Source organism: Ornithodoros turicata, chromosome 1 (genome assembly GCF_037126465.1).
Source record: "Ornithodoros turicata isolate Travis chromosome 1, ASM3712646v1, whole genome shotgun sequence".
Classification (NCBI taxonomy): Eukaryota; Metazoa; Arthropoda; class Arachnida; order Ixodida; family Argasidae; genus Ornithodoros; species Ornithodoros turicata.
In genome coordinates, this window is record NC_088201.1 from 165,664,916 (window position 1) to 165,681,014 (window position 16,099).

General features: G+C 49.5%; 2 protein-coding genes and 1 long non-coding RNA gene across 3 annotated transcripts; all 3 read left to right on the top strand.

Annotated features, from left to right (window-relative positions):
• Nucleotides 1-717: 717 nt before the first annotated feature.
• On the top strand, nucleotides 718-2,729 carry LOC135388953 (uncharacterized). The gene is made up of 2 exons (XM_064618846.1): nucleotides 718-1,180; nucleotides 1,873-2,729. Exons 1-2 carry the CDS (start codon nucleotides 718-720, stop codon nucleotides 2,727-2,729), a joined length of 1,320 nt encoding a protein of 439 aa, XP_064474916.1.
• Nucleotides 2,730-6,275: 3,546 nt separating this feature from the next.
• Nucleotides 6,276-8,378, top strand: LOC135372571 (uncharacterized). Its single transcript, XM_064606123.1, has 2 exons — nucleotides 6,276-6,690; nucleotides 6,756-8,378. Exons 1-2 carry the CDS (start codon nucleotides 6,684-6,686, stop codon nucleotides 7,634-7,636), a joined length of 888 nt encoding a protein of 295 aa, XP_064462193.1. The 5' UTR covers nucleotides 6,276-6,683; the 3' UTR covers nucleotides 7,637-8,378.
• A 207-nt stretch (nucleotides 8,379-8,585) lies between these two features.
• Nucleotides 8,586-9,924, top strand: LOC135372587 (uncharacterized). Its single transcript, XR_010416027.1, has 2 exons — nucleotides 8,586-8,740; nucleotides 8,792-9,924. It is a non-coding gene; the product is annotated as an uncharacterized LOC135372587 (long non-coding RNA).
• Nucleotides 9,925-16,099: the final 6,175 nt, after the last annotated feature.

Consider the following 16,099-nt stretch of genomic DNA (forward strand, 5'->3'; position numbering starts at 1 on the left):
GGGGTATCTAGAGAACACGTTCTAACCTGGATACTGCGAGAAAGCCCATCTGTATCGTCTAGAGCTGCTGTCGGACATGGACTGTAACATCGTTTCTTCTTTGGGCGTGGTGTCGGATTCTCCATGGTGACCTTTCTGAACGTGATGTCCTGGAGGGGAATGGTTGAGCCAACTTTTTTGGCTGCGTGGAAAATGTACAAATCACAAATCGCTGGCACTCTGACAAAATACAAGCATAGACAAAATCAAGCTGAAACCCATATTTCATATCTGTGATGGAATACTCATATACATTATTCATGAATTTATAAACAAATCTGCCCTGATACAAGTATGATACTATTTTACTGTAGCAAGTAACGGTTACGTACCATCCGGTGGCACGACCCAAGTACATAGGACGTCCGTGCAGAAAATATTTTCCTGTTCCTGGAGGCTGAACAACAGGCCAGCTACATGTTGGCAGTTTCCAACAAAACTGAAATGTAAAAACGATACGCCTCTAACGTTCTCAGCGCCCCGACCAGCCTACTGGTAGACGCTTCAGCGTCTGCCGTCGGCGCAGTCCTCCAGCAGCAAGTCTCCGGCCAATGGCAACCACTCGCATTCTTCTCCCGCAAGCTGAAGGACAGGGAAGTGCGTTACAGCACATTTTCCCGCGAGCTCCTAGCAGTCTATCTCGCGGTGAAACATTTTCGCCATTTCCTTGAAGGCCGCATGTTCACCATCTTCACGGACCACAAGCCGCTCACCTATGCCTTCGTATCCTCTGGTAACAACTACGCCCCTCGGGAAGTTCGTCAGCTCTCTTACATCTCCGAGTTTTCAACTGACATCAGGCATCTTAGCGGCAAAGACAACACGGCAGCCGACGCCCTCAGTCGTGTCGACACTCTCTTTCAGGTCATGCACCCACCGCTCGGTACCAGTTTCACACTGGACGCCTTGGCTGACCAGCAACGCACGGACGAGGAATTGGCCAAGCTCCGTGCTGATGCACGATCTGGGCTTCGCTTCCAAGACTTGCTCCTCCCCGGCACGCCAACGGCCGTAGCTTGCGACGTGTCGCTTAGAACACCGAGCCCGTTTGTTTCAGTCACCCTGCGTCGGCAAGTGTTTGACATGCTCCACACATTGTCTCATCCTGGAGTACGGGCCACACAGAAGCTCAGCCCGCTACGTGCGGCCACGCATGCACGTCCACATCAAGCAATGGGCCCGCTGCCGTCTCCAATGTCAACAAGCTAAAATTCATCGTCACACCTACGCGCCCGTGGCCGCCTTCCTCCCGCCTGACTCACGGTTCGACAAGATCCACTTAGACATCGTCGGCCCCTTACCACCTTCTCAAGGTCAACGTTATCCCTTAAAGGGCTAAACGCATGGAGCGTTTTCCCGACGTTTTCAGGACGCGCGCGCCCGGCGTGCGCGTGACCTCGTAAAAACCAGTTTTTCAACGCGCGCGGAGGGCGTACGCCGGAATCTGTCGACTGCAGATAATCGCGGGAGTCTGGGCACGATTTCCGAGAAGTAGACAGAACCATGGCCGTCGTGCGGCAGACAAGGTGGCGTACGAGTAGCTCGCATAAATTTTTGGGGCATTATCCATCAAACTAAATTTACGTGAACATTTTAATGGTATCTGGAATGAAGGAACGCAGGAACCACAGGAAAGAAGAGCATCTGCACGTTCTAACCGGTATTTGTGGTCCACGAATATAGCAACAGTGGCGCGCGTCACTCGCTCCGTACACGTCCCATGCGTTTCGGGTGGTCGCCTCGCTAGCGTTTCTTCGCCGCGTGTGCAAGGCCATGGCATACGCGCGACGTTTTGACGCTGAGAAAACGCCCAATGCGTTTCGCCCTCTACAGTCATCGACCGCTTCAACCAGTGGCCGGAGGCAACACCCATCCCGGACATCACCGCAGCCACAGTGGCGGCGGCATTCGTGACCACCTGGATTTCACGTTTCGGGGTACCCTCCACCATAACGACAGACCGCGGAAGGCAATTCGAGTCATCTCTTTTTGCTGCCCTCGCCACGCTCCTCAGCGCGCAACGTATCCGCACAACCGCCTACCATCCGCCATCCAACGGCCTCGTGGAGCAATTCCACCGTCACCTCAAGGCCGCATTGAAGGCCCACGTCAACCCCACCGCCTGGACGGAAGCCTTGCCGGTGATACTCCTGGGACTCCGGTCTGTTTTCAAACCCGACTTGGGCTGCACCTATGCCCAACTGGTCCATGGAACAACCTTGCGGCTTCCAGGCGAATACTTCGCACCACATCCCACCGGGACCATTCCCGATCCCACGGACTATGTCTCCCGCCTTCGCGATGTCTTCGCCGGTGTCCGTCCCGCACACACGCGCCTGGGCTCCGCCACCAAGGTGTACGTCCATCCGGACCTCTCCACGTGCACGCACGTCTTTGTGCGCGTCGACGCTGTTCGGAAACCCTTGCAGCCCCCCTACAACGGTCGCTACCTCGTCATCGCTCGCTCTCCGAAGCATTTCACGATCCGCATCAACGCGAAAGCAGAGGAGATCTGCATCGACAGGCTCAAGCCGGCCTACACCCAGTCGCCGCCATCAACCGACGTCAACTTCCTGAAGACCGATGATTATTCCCCTGCCAGACCCCCTTTGCAGCCCGCCAAGCGCAGTCTGCGGGTCTCATGGGCGCCTAAACTGTGTCATCACTCATGGTCTTCGCCCATTCGCTAGGGGGGGGGGGGGCAACTGTAGCACCATCGTCACCACGATCATCTTCACCTGGCGCGAGCTGCAGAGCCTTCCACCGGATCATATGTCATTAAATCACTTCTCGTTAGCTCTCGCACCATGAAGGTTGTCTTGTCTCCTTCAAGTTTAAAGAGGATACAAATTTTTTCCACGACTCCTCCTTGGCTCGGCGTCGCGTCCATCGGGCTTTAGCACGAGCTTTTTTAAATGCAAGCAGGTTTGCACTTGTGGGGTATCTTCGAAATATCCCCCACGCTCGGTTCTGCTCCCTGCGTGTCTTCTCGCATTCACTTGTCCACCAGGGGTTAGGACGCCAGGGGAGATTTCCTTTTGTTTGTGGTATGGATAGTTTAGCAGCATGAATAATTTTGTTTGTGATCGTCTTATTGGCCTCCTCCACGCCAAGACGATAAAAAGATGAAGGCCCAAGTTCTGCCTCTTTGGTAAATAACTCCCAGTCTGCTTCAGATAGCTTCCATCGGGGTGGCCGTGCTCTTTTATTAATGGTACCAGAGAATTTAAGGATAACCGGGAAGTGGTCGCTACCTCGAGGGTTTTGGTCGACTTTCCAGTCAACAAAGGGGTAAAGAGTGGGACTGCATAATGAGATGTCAATTGCAGAGAGTGACTGGGTTGCAGAGTTCATGTAGGTCGGCAACCCTCTATTTAACAAACAAGTGAGTGAGTGAGTGATTGAAGTTTTTCTGGCGCATGAGCGACTAGGGCTATTATGCGCCAAGACAATGATAAAATGTTATCTATTTAAAAAAGGGAATAATTCAGTTAAAATTTAGTTTAAAGGTACTTGATGCAACCAACATCGTTTAAAAAATTGTATACACAATTAAAAGTAACCAGGGGCTCATCACAAGTGCGGGATGGAAGGGAATGTGATATTTGTAAAAGGCGGGAAAGTGGCGGCGACGGTGAGCTTCGTGCAGTGGGCACATTATCAGAATATGCAAAACAGAAAGCGGTTCCCTGCAAGGCACACACAGGGGTGGATCCTCCTCCCGTAAAAGGAATCCGTGTGTCAGGTAGGTGTGGCCAATACGTAACCGAGCTGACAGAATTTCGTGAAGGCGGTTACTGAAAGCATGTGTGGGCTTGCCTATGTCATGTTTGATTAGATGAAGTTTATTAGTGTTCTGTGTGTTCCATTGTTTTTGCCATTTCTCATTAATCGTCTTTCGTATGACTGAACGCAAGTCTTCAGCTGCCACTTCTGTAAATGCGAGGTCGCCGGACAGTGCCTCGACAGCGGCCTTGTCGGCTTGCTCGTTGCCACGTATACCTACGTGACTTGGCACCCAGCAGAGTGTTAGAGAGAAACCTTTGTTTGTAATTTGGCTGAATAAATGCTGGGCTTGTTGCACGAATGGGTTCTTTTGTTTCCGTAAGCTGCATATAGCTTGTAGACAGCTCAGGGAATCGGTGTACACGACTGATGTATCAATGTGAGAGTGTAACACATGATTAAAAGCGAGGATCACAGCGTATACCTCTGCACTGAAAATGAAAAAAGTGTTTGGCAGACGGCGAGACACAGCAGACGTGCCTGTGACCATTGCACATGAAACATTTGAACCCGTTTTAGAGCCATCCGTGTAAAGGGCGACATGGTCTCCAAAACTGTCCTTTAATGATAAGAACTCCTGCTGGAGCACAACTGTAGAAGTTTCTTGCTTTTTATATTTTAATAACGATGTGTTGTGTGTTGGTGGTGGTTGCCATGGGGGAAGCCTCCCACCACTTGCTACTAGAGTCACCCTGCCCTGGTCAGGGAAGCCATAAGCTTCCATTTCCAGGGACAGTTGCATACTAAAAGGAGGAATGACAGAAGGTCTGTTCAAAAACAGCTGCTGGAAACGGGTTTCTGTGGCACAGGCTAGGGCAGGGTGCTGCGGGTAAGATCTCACCTTCATTGCATATGTAGAGGCAAGGTAAAATCTCCATTTTTCCAGCGACCATTCATTACACTCTGCATACAAGCTTTCAACTGGTGATGTTCGAAAAGCTCCCAACACCAGACGGAGACCCTGGTGGTGAACTGGGTCTAAAATCGCCAGGGCAGACCTCCGTGCAGAGCCATAAACCAAAGACCCGTAGTCAAGCTTTGAGCGAATGACGGAAATATAAATACGACGCAGGACTTCGCGGTCTGCACCCCAAGACCTGTGCGACAAGATCTTGAGTATATTTAAGGCCTTCATTGACTTGACTCTGAGATTTTTTATGTGAGACACGAAATTGAGCTTTTGGTCAAAGATGACACCAAGGAATTTGTGTTCATGCATGACAGTAATATCCTGGCCATTCATTCTGAGTGTGGGCTCAGGAAACACACCCCTCACTCTTGAGAATGGGACACAAACAGTTTTCTCAGGAGAAAACTTGAAACCGTTTTTGGTGGACCAGTCTGAAAGTTTGTTTATGGTGAGCTGGAGCTGTCTCTCACACCTAGAAACGCCTGTGGAAGAACAGGATATTTGAATGTCATCCACATATAAGGAGTACGTGACAGACGGTGGAATTGCATGGACAACAGAGTTCATCTTTACAATAAAGAGTGTTACGCTTAGAACAGACCCCTGCGCGACTCCATTCTCTTGTGTGAACAGGCGGGACTGTACAGTTCCCAGCTGCACCCTAAATGTTCTCCCCTGAAGAAAGTTTGCAACGCAACGGAAGAGCCGACCACGTATCCCAAAAGAGTGTAGGTCACGAAGGATGCCATACCGCCAGGCGGTATCGTACGCCTTTTCGAGGTCGAAAAAGATGGATACACAATGCTGCCGTCTGACAAAGGCCTCCCTAATAACAGTCTCCAAACGTAATAGCTGGTCTGTTGTTGAGCATGCAGTTCTAAAGCCACACTGATATCGGTCTAGGCATTCATTTTCTTCAAGGTAGTACATAAGCCTGCAGTTCACCATACGTTCAAAAGTCTTTCCTAAGCAACTGGTAAGGGCAATAGGCCTGTAACTGCTTGGATTGGAAGGACTTTTCCCTGGTTTTAGCAGTGGAATGATGATCGCCTCCTTCCAGCGGGACGGGAGGCAGCCCTCATTCCAGATAGAGTTAAAGAAGCATAGAAGGGTTTCTAGCGATGAAGGTGTTAAATGCTGCAGCATAGAGTACGTGATGCGATCTGGCCCTGGAGCTGTCTGTTTTGAAACGCTCAGTGCTCTTAAAAGTTCTGTTATGGTAAAAGGCCTATTGTAAGCTGATGATGATGATTCGTGTTTTAATGGCGCAGCGGTAACTACGACCCTATTGTAAGCGTAGTTGTCGCCAGTACCACATGACAGGGTGCACTTCTCGGAAGAATCCTTGATCTTGTGGTCGAGCACCACGAAGCTTTCTACACAAGCCCCTGGATGGCGCTTCAGCAAGTGTCTCAACCTTGGCCTCCGATAAGAGGGGCGTTGCTTCAAAGATAAAAGGCAGGGTGCGACAGGGGAAGGGATCTTTTTCCGGGAGATGCTTGGCCTGGCGCGGTACACGTTGTGGCAGAGAAGGTGAATAAACGATGTTGTTGCATTAAATCTTGGTGTGTGCCGCTTGTTCCTTTGCGCGCGGAACGGACGGGCTGACGCCCCGAGGTTGTGGGAACTTAGGTTTCCACAACTGGCGCCCAACGTTTGGGGTTCGAGCCCGTCTGTTCCGTGGCGGGGAACACGCTGCACTGTTTGGTTGTACTAGTTTTTGTATAGTTGAGTAGTTTGTTGTAGTTTGTAGTTTATTGCTGTTGTTTCTTTGTGTGTCCGTTTTTCGTGTGTTTCTTTGAGTTTTTCAGCTCCCACCCGGTGGACGAGCCCTCGGAGCTGATGGCTGACAAGGCGAAGGTGCCCGCGCCGCAGTCAGACGCCATCGCAACAGCAGAACTCCTGTCACGCATGACGGAGTTGTGCTCGTTGGTGGTTCAACGCCTGGATGCCGGGTCGGTTTCGCCGCCGCAGGCACAAGCACCTCTACGACTCAACTTACCGGTGCCTACCTTCTCAGGTTACACCGATAAGAAGTCCGTTGCCGATTTCCTGGACGACCTTACCGCCTATCAGACGGGTATGGGAATTTCGGATGACGTTCTAATCCAACGCATCCTGCAGGTTGCTTTGGTCGGAGACGCCGCCCGCTGGCTTCGGTTGCAATCGGAGTTTACGTCCTTTCAGGACTTCCAGGAGCGGTTTAAAAACGAATTTCTTCCCCCGGATTACGAATACCGTGTCCTAGAGGAATTGCATAAGCGTACTCAACATCCTGAGGAAAGCTTATCTGAATTCGTTCGGGCATTGCAGGATCTGTACACCAGAGCGGATCCCACTGCAACGGAAGAGCAGCGCGTCGCACGGGCGATCCGTCAGTGCCACCCGCGCTTCCGGCCCTACTTAAGAGCCCATCGCTTTAAAACCCTTGAGGCGTTGGCCCAGGAAGCTCGTTCAATACAAGGCGACCTCCTGGCAGAGCTTCAATACCGGCCCCCTCCGCCCCCAGAGCAAGCGTTGGAACCGCGCTGCGCGTGGTCGGGAGGAGCCGCCTCGGTCGAACGCCTGCATGCAACAGGTTTGGGTGACAACCCCCGTAATTCATACAATGCGGAGTCATCCCACCGAGCCCTAGATCCGTTCCTCTATGACCAGATGACGATCCCCGCAGGAACGAGCCTTGACAGACCCGTCCCGCCCCGAAGTCGCGGTCAACCTGGCCTTTCAGCTAGCGAAACCCCACGGCAGCGGGAGCGGCATCATCCTGCGCCCCCGCAGCCACGAGCGCCCAACGGCTGTTGGAATTGCGGCAGCCCTGACCATTTTCGTCGGGAATGCCCGCGACAAAGACCGAACACCCGTAATGTGCCATCGGGAAACGGTCGCAGCCGGCGTCCATGAATGCTCGCTCAACGACGTCGGCAAGTTGCGAAAAAAGCGAGCAGACGGTTACTATCCGTGGCCTTGATCAGTCAAAAACTAGCTTTGCAAGCGGTGAGATAACGCAAAGAGATGCTTTGGCTCCTCTTGCTTTTTCTGTCCGAGATTACATCGAGGATAAGGAACCAAACATCGCCGTTCGAATTTTGGGTAAGGATTACATTGCCCTTATCGACACGGGAGCTACGCTTTCCCTTATCGGGGATAGTGTTTACGAGCATTGCGTATCACGGCATGTGGAATTGCAATCCACAGATGTCACTCTTCGTCTTGCTTCCAATGACGCCGTTCCAGCACAGGCTGCAGTTGTGCTCTGGGTACGTTTGGATGGGAGACGACGAAAGCAGCGCTTCGTGCACCTTCCTGGCCTGGCAGTTCCTGTTATCCTGGGCAGAGACTTCATCATCCGGCAGAAGTTGGTGCTGGACCTGCCCAATGGAGGATACGTGTACCACGGCTCGTCGGGGTTTTTCCGCTTCGCCGCAGCACGGGAACACTGCACAGCACAGCAAGCTGTGGCAGCGTCCGTTGAAATGTCTGGGCTGCCGACTGTCTTGGGGTCATTCCATGGTCCCGAGGAGCAACGCCGTCAGCTTGAACAAGTACTGCGGCAGTTTGACGGAATCTTTACCGAAAAACCGGGTAAGTCGTCTGTGTTACAGCATAGCATAGACACCGGTAACGCTTGGCCCTGGCGTTGTAATCCGAGACCATTGAGTGTGCATAAGCGTGCTTTATTAGACGCTGCTCTTGACGAAATGCTCCAAACCGGTGCAGTTCAAAGGTCCCAGAGCCCTTGGGCATTTCCTGTTGTTCTGGCTCCGAAACGAGATGGTACGGCTAGGTTATGCGTCGACTACCGTCGACTCAACGCAGTAACTGACACAGTAACAGGAACGACTGACGGACGGCTCGGGAGAACCTGGACGTCGCAAGGTTGGACCAGGCTCGCCAGTACAACCGTGGACGTCGGAACCTCACCTACAGCGTCGGTGACCTCGTCCTTCGACGGACTCACCCGCTAAGTGATGCGTCACGAGGCTTTGCAGCTTCACTCGCAGATAGGTGGGATGGCCCCTTTGAGGTAAGTGCGTGCTCCTCCGGCCTCACTTACAGGCTTCGTCGCTGCGACACCGGCGAAGAGACTGGGCCGGTTCACATCTCGGACTTGAAGTCTTACCATCTCCGAGACCCGGACGGAGAGGAGCCAGATTCGCAACCTGCCTCCCTCCAAGACCTGGACCCGGATCCCGTTCCCGGACCTGCGTCCAGTCGCTACGACTTGCGTCCCCGCAGGCGGCGCACGTAGTCGCCACTATCTCCATCGCTAAGCATAGTGCTTGTGATTTAGTGCTTTAGTAGTGTGATTTCTGTTGCACAGTTTTCCGCTGTTTTTCCTAGGGAGTGCCCTTCGGGCGCTTACGGCTTAGGGATACCCCCTTTACCGTGTTCCCGTCTCTCTCGCAGTTTCAATGCCACGTTCCGCTCTACCTCCACACCGCCCGGTTTCCCGGTCCCGTTCACGCGGAGACCCAGCACGGAATTCTGGACCCCCGGACCGCACAGCCCGCTCCTCACCTCCACACCGCTCCGTGGCCACCTGGACGGTCGTGGCCAATGGCCTGCCTGTGGCATGGACGTCACGGTCCCGCTGGAGCAGCCAGCCCCGGCCGCTGCGGGGAGAAGACCCGTCACGGACTCCTGCCCCGTTCAGGGGTCACACACTAACAGACAGGCACCCCTCGGACCCCCTCCAACCTCTGACCGCCGAGGAGAGGCGGATTCTCTGTCCGCAATGTCAAGTACCCGAGGTGCACAGGGGGACCCACCGCAGAGGCGCCCTGCACCAAGCCCGCCTCGAAGCAACCCGAACAATGTCCGACGTTGCCACCGCCATCACTACATTACGTCGCCTTCGTCCCGAACTGCTGGTGGAGTCCGCACCTGCCAGGCAGCCCACAACACAACCGGTTCCTCCGGTACCCGACGACGCCATTCTCGACATCACCGACGATCTGATGGCCCTTTAAGGGGGGAGGAGTGTGGTCGAGCACCACGAAGCTTTCTACACAAGCCCCTGGATGGCGCTTCAGCAAGTGTCTCAACCTTGGCCTCCGATAAGAGGGGCGTTGCTTCAAAGATAAAAGGCAGGGTGCGACAGGGGAAGGGATCTTTTTCCGGGAGATGCTTGCCCTGGCGCGGTACACGTTGTGGCAGAGAAGGTGAATAAACGATGTTGTTGCATTAAATCTTGGTGTGTGCCGCTTGTTCCTTTGCGCGCGGAACGGACGGGCTGACGCCCCGAGGTTGTGGGAACTTAGGTTTCCACAATCTTCAAGAACTCCCGTGTGTAATGAGTAGAAGAGGAAATGTTTTGGAAATGTTCACCTAAGGCGTCAGCCTGGTCTTCGATGCTCTGACACGTGCTTCCATTTATTTGCAGAAGTGGAACAGATTTGATTTGATTTGGGTTTTTCTGGCGCATTAGCTACTAAGGCCATAATGCGCCAAATACCAGTGTAAGTTTTATCTGTGTAAAATTTGTGTATTTACTAAAACAGTGTTGAGTGCTGGGTTAGTAGTTAAAATCACAGATCCTTTAAAAACTCGGTATCTCTAAAAAACATATAGATCTTTTCAAAGGGTATGAAACTTTCATCGCCCAGCAAAAGCGCCGGGTGCAGTGGTAAGAAGTTTCTATAGAATAAAACAAAATGACGTTCACGAAGATGCTGATACGCTGGGCATACAATGAGGATATGGAGGACTGAGAGTTGTTCCCCACAGTGATTGCACTCGGGAGGGTCTTCTTCCCGTAAGAGATATCCATGTGTTAAGTATGTGTGTCCCAAACGGAGCCGACAAGATAGCACCTCATACAGTCGATTTGATGCAGATGGGGAAGGGCCTATCTTGGGTTTTATAGCATGTAATTTGTTGCTTGTCTGTTGGTCCCAAAAGCTCTGCCAGTGTCTGTTAATGCTGCTTTTTAAACATAACCTGAGATCTTTTGATGGAATGTCGAAAGCCGTAATGTCGTTTGTTAGGGCAGCAGCAGCTGCTCGATCGGCCTTTTCATTTCCAGGTATCCCAACATGGCTGGGTACCCAGCAGAACAGTAACCGATAAGCCCTGTTAGCTATAGTGCTTGCAATGCGCCTTGCACGATGGACAATGGGGTCTTTTGTGCAATGAATGCTACAGATAGTCTGTAAGGAACTCAAAGAGTCTGTGTATATGACTGATGATTTGATACGATTTTGTAAGATATAATTCAGGGCTAAAATTATGGCATACAATTCCGCTGTGAAGACAGACATGGTGACCTTCAAACGATGTGACCTTGTAACTGTGCCAGTGACCATAGCGCACGATACCCCGGAAACGGTCTTTGAGCCATCAGTGTACAACTCTACATGGCTGCCAAAGCTATCCTTTAACACCTCAAATTCCTGCTGGAGTACACTGTTAGCAGTATCACGCTTGTTGTATCTGGAAAGGGATACGTTGCATTTTGGAGGGGGCTGCCATGGAGGGATTTTCTTAGTTGTCTCAAGAATCATAGAGTTGTATTCTGGAAAGCCATAGTGTTCGACTGCTTGTGACATTCTAACGCTAAAAGAAGGCACGGCTGAAGGTCTGTTCAAGAAGTGCTGTCTGAATTGTGTATCTTTCACACATTGATATGCTGGGTTCTCGGGGTGACCCCTGATTCTAAGTGCATATGAAGCAGCGAGGTAAAACCTGCGTCTCTCTAAAGACCACTGATTCGCTTCTATGTATAGACTTTGTATCGGAGAAATTCTAAATGCTCCGAGTACTAAACGCAGTCCTTGGTGGTGTATTGGATCGAGGATTTTGAGTGTAGATGGCCGTGCTGAACCATACACAGCACACCCATAATCCAATTTGGATAGAACAGTGGAGACGTAGATCTTCTTGAGTGTGTCACGATCTGCTCCCCAGGACCGGTGAGAAAGCACTAAAGAAAGCACTAAGATGTAATTGAGTGCTAAGATTACACCATAAACCTCAGCGTTAAAGATTGATAACATATTCGGTAGGCGGTGAGATGTTGTAGAAGCGTCCGTTATCATCGCACATGAAACTCCTGTACAGGTCTTCGACCCGTCTGTATAAAAGGCTACATGCTCTCCGAAACTTTGCTTCAGTGCCAGAAATTCCTGCTGTAGCACAACAGGCGGAGTATCCTGTTTCTTATATTTAGTTAATGAAGAGTTATGCTTTGGAATTGGCTGCCACGGAGGAACTCTCCCGCTAGCTTTTACAACCTGACAACTATATTCAGAAAAACCATATGACTCAACCTCGTCTTGAATACGCATGCAAAGCGGTGGGACAACAGCAGGCTTATGAAGGAAAAGCCGTTCAAAACGAGTACCGTTGGTACTCGGCAAAGCTGGGTGGCATGGGTATCCCCTGACTTTTAATGCATAAGAAGATGCTAAGTAGAATCTCCGCCGACTCAATGACCACTCGTTAGATTCCACGTAGAGACTTTCGACTGGCGAGGTGCGGAATGCTCCCAGTACCAGTCTCAGACCCTGGTGGTGAATGGGGTCTAGACATCTCAGGACAGATTGACGTGCTGAGCCATAAACCACAGAGCCATAGACAAGTTTGGAACGAATAATTGATATGTAGATTCGGTGTGTGTGTGTGTGTGTGTAGTTGGAAGTTTAGTGGCGCGAGGGCAACTAAGGCCAAAAAGCGCCAAATCAATGACGAATGTGAGCACAAGGTGAATTAATGGGTATGGATGGATTAATAAAAATACTGTTTAGCACGTCATAAAATAGATGCTCTAAAAACTGTTAAATGAACCAAGCTTTTACAGGCTACTCATAAGCTTAGTGGTCTCTAAAAATTTGATGACATTTATGTGTGGCACAACTGGTTCCTCACTCAGCAGGAGAGAAGGGTGATAAGGGATGCGATATCGATAAAACGTCGAGAAGTATGTGCGGCGATGATGTTCATATAAAGGACATGTCAGAAGAATATGTATTACTGTCAAAGGTTCGCAACAATGATGGCATTCTGGCTGTTCTTCACCTAACAGTAAGTGAAGATGCGTCATGTTGGTATGTCCAATCAGAAGTCTTGCAAATGTAACTTCATAAAATCTGTTTTTGTTGTGACTGCTACCCCATTCATTAACTGCTGGTTTAATCATGTGTAACTTGTTCTTTGTTTCTTTATTCCAGCTCTCCTGCCATAACGATAGCATGGCTCTCCTAAGCAGTGTTCGGTGATCCTGGAATGGTATAGCCATAATTTGCACCTCAGTTTCCGCTCCTTTCGCCGCAGCATCGGCAAGCTCGTTCCCTGAGATACCAACATGGCTTGGTACCCAACAGAAATGTATATTATATCCTTTCTGGATAAGTCTTTGGAAACACAACAAAAGATGGTGCAAAAGTGCATTTTTAGCTGGTTGTTTTGTTTTGATTGCCATCATCAAACTTTTGGAGTCTGTGTAGATGACTGCCCTTTTCTCCTTTCCTTTTTCTATGCATTCAAGTGCAAGCAGCACTCCGTGTATCTCTGCAGTGTATATGCTGGCTTTGGGATTAATCTTGACAGAGCTCACGTGACCTGTCTCTGTCACTGCTGCTGCAGCAACACGGTAAGGTGACTTAGAGCCATCTGTATAGAATTCTGCAAAACCTCTATAAGTGTTGTTTATTTCCAGGAACTCTGCTTTAATAACAAAGGAAGACGTAAGTTTCTTGTCGTATTTGCCCAGCTCAAAATTACACCTGATCTCCTTTTTCTTCCATGGAGCAAAGTCATCCCTGTGTGAAAGAATGTGTTCTGGTGTGAGCTCCAACCCAAATTCCTCAGCTATACTTTTAGCTCGAACTGCAATAGTTGGGATGTAGATTCGGTGTAGAGTTGCTCTGTCTGCTCCCCACGACCTGTGCGACAGCACTTTTAGAAGATTTAAGGATTTCATGCATTTTGTTCTGAGGTATTTCATATGAGACGAGAAGGTGAGCTTTCTATCAAAAATGACACCTAAGAATTTGCACTCTGACTTGACTGATAAATCATATCCATTCATTTTCAACGTGGGTTCGGGTGTTATCCCCCTTACTCTGGAAAATGGAACACATACTGTTTTGTCTGGTGAGAACTTAAAACCATTTTCATTGGCCCATTTGCTTAACTTGCTTATGGTTAGCTGCAGCTGTCTTTCGCACCGACCAAGGTCAACGGAACTGCAAGATATCTGAATATCGTCCACGTACAAGGAATAGCTGACAGAAGGGGGGATGACCTTTGCAATGAAATTCATTTTAACGATAAAGAGTGTGACACTCAGCACAGAGCCTTGTGGGACACCGTTCTCCTGTATAAATGGGCGTGACAAGGCCGTGCCGAGTTGAACTCTGAATGTTCTCCCTTCCAGAAAGTCAGCGATGCAGCATAGCATGCGACCACGGATTCCAAAAGAGCACAGATCTCGCAAGATACCATAGCGCCATGCGGTATCATAAGCTTTTTCTAAGTCGATGATGATGATGATGATGATTGCAGTTTTTATGGCGCATGAGCAACTAGACTATAATGCGCCAAAACTGTGATGTGTGTGGAAAGGTAAAACTAACTGTTCAATTAAAACCGAATTATCTCAGAATTTGAGATGTAAACTACGGTAAAAGAGAAACTCATTCACACTATAGGACATTTAAATAGCCGATATCTCTAAAAAAGTTGAAAATTCTCATGTAGGGTAAAAGCGGTTCATCCCCAAGCAATAGAGCAGGGTGAAAAGGCACATGATATTGGTAAAATTCTTTAAAATGGCGAAAACGGTGATTTTCCTGTAATGGGCATGTAATGAGTAGGTGGAGTACAGTCACCTGTACCCCACAATGCATGCATTCTGGTGGCTCTTCGCCACGCAACAAAAAACCGTGTGTCAGATGTGCATGACCAAGCCTTAAACGACTTAAAATGATACCCTGTAAGCGGTTTTCGACACTACAATAGGAGTATTCGATTGACTGCTTAATGAGCCTAAGCTTATTTTGATGCTGGGTGTCCCAGTGTTGCTGCCATGTGCTGTTTATTTTCATCCTCAAGACCCTGCGAAGGTCCTGAGAAGGGACATCAAATGAGCTAATGTAAGAGGAAAGCGCGGCTGTTGCAGCAGCATCTGCATGTTCATTCCCGGGTATCCCAACATGGCTGGGTACCCAACAGAAGGACAATCGAAGACCTTTGCTCAATGCTTTGTTCACTAAGTATTGTGCAGTCAAGACCATGTGGTTCTTTTGTTTGTGTAAGCTACAGATAGCTTGGAGGGAGCTGAGGGAGTCACTGTAGATAACTGAAGATTGAATCTGCTGTTCCAGAATATGGTTAACCGCCAAGATAATTGCATAGACCTCAGCACTAAATATTGATACAAGGTTCATGAATCGACAGGATTTTGTACACGATCCTGTTACCATTGCACAGGAAACAGCAGTAGGAGTTTTCGAGCCATCTGTATAAAAAGCTGTATGCTCTCCAAAAGTACCAACAAGGTACATGAACTCCTGTTGGAGAACACACGGAGGAGTATCATGTTTCCTATATTTCGTGAGGAAGTAGTTGGATTGTGGAGGTGGCTGCCATGGGGGAACTCCTTCTCCAACTGCGAGAACTGGAGTGTGATACTCAGGAAATTCACAAGCGTCGATCCTCTGTGACAGTCGCATGCTGAAAGGAGGGACAACACTGGGTTTGCTAAGAAAAAGCAGTTTGAACCGCGTTTCCTTCACACAAGACAAAGTTGGATGGTTCGGATAGCCTCTCACTCTGAGTGCATAAGATATTGAAAGGTACGTCCTACGTCTCTCCAAAGACCACTCATTCCCTTCAACATAAAGGCTTTCAACTGGTGTCGTGCGGAAAGCGCCAATTATCAAACGCAGCGCTTGATGATGCAACGGATCGAGAATTTTTAGTACAGATTGGCGGGCAGATCCATAGACAATTGAAGCGTAATCCAGTCTAGAGCGTACTGTGGAAACATAAATCTTGTGTAATGTGTCTCGATCTGCTCCCCAGGATCTGTGAGATATTATCTTTAGGAGGTTCAGAGACTTCATGCATTTGGTCTTGAGATTTTTAATATGTGGTAGGAAGGTAAGCTTACTGTCAAAGGTAACCCCAAGAAATTTGTGTTCGGATTTTACCTGGATATCGCGACCACCCAGATTTAAAGACGGTGGTGGGAACATTCCTCTCACCCTCGAAAACAGGACTGACACAGTTTTTTCAGCCGAGAATTTAAACCCGTTTTCAGATGACCACTTGTTGAGCCTATTTATTGCTAGCTGCACTTGTCTTTCGCATATTGTCAAGTTTGCAGAACAACAAGATATTTGTATGTCATCTACATAAAGA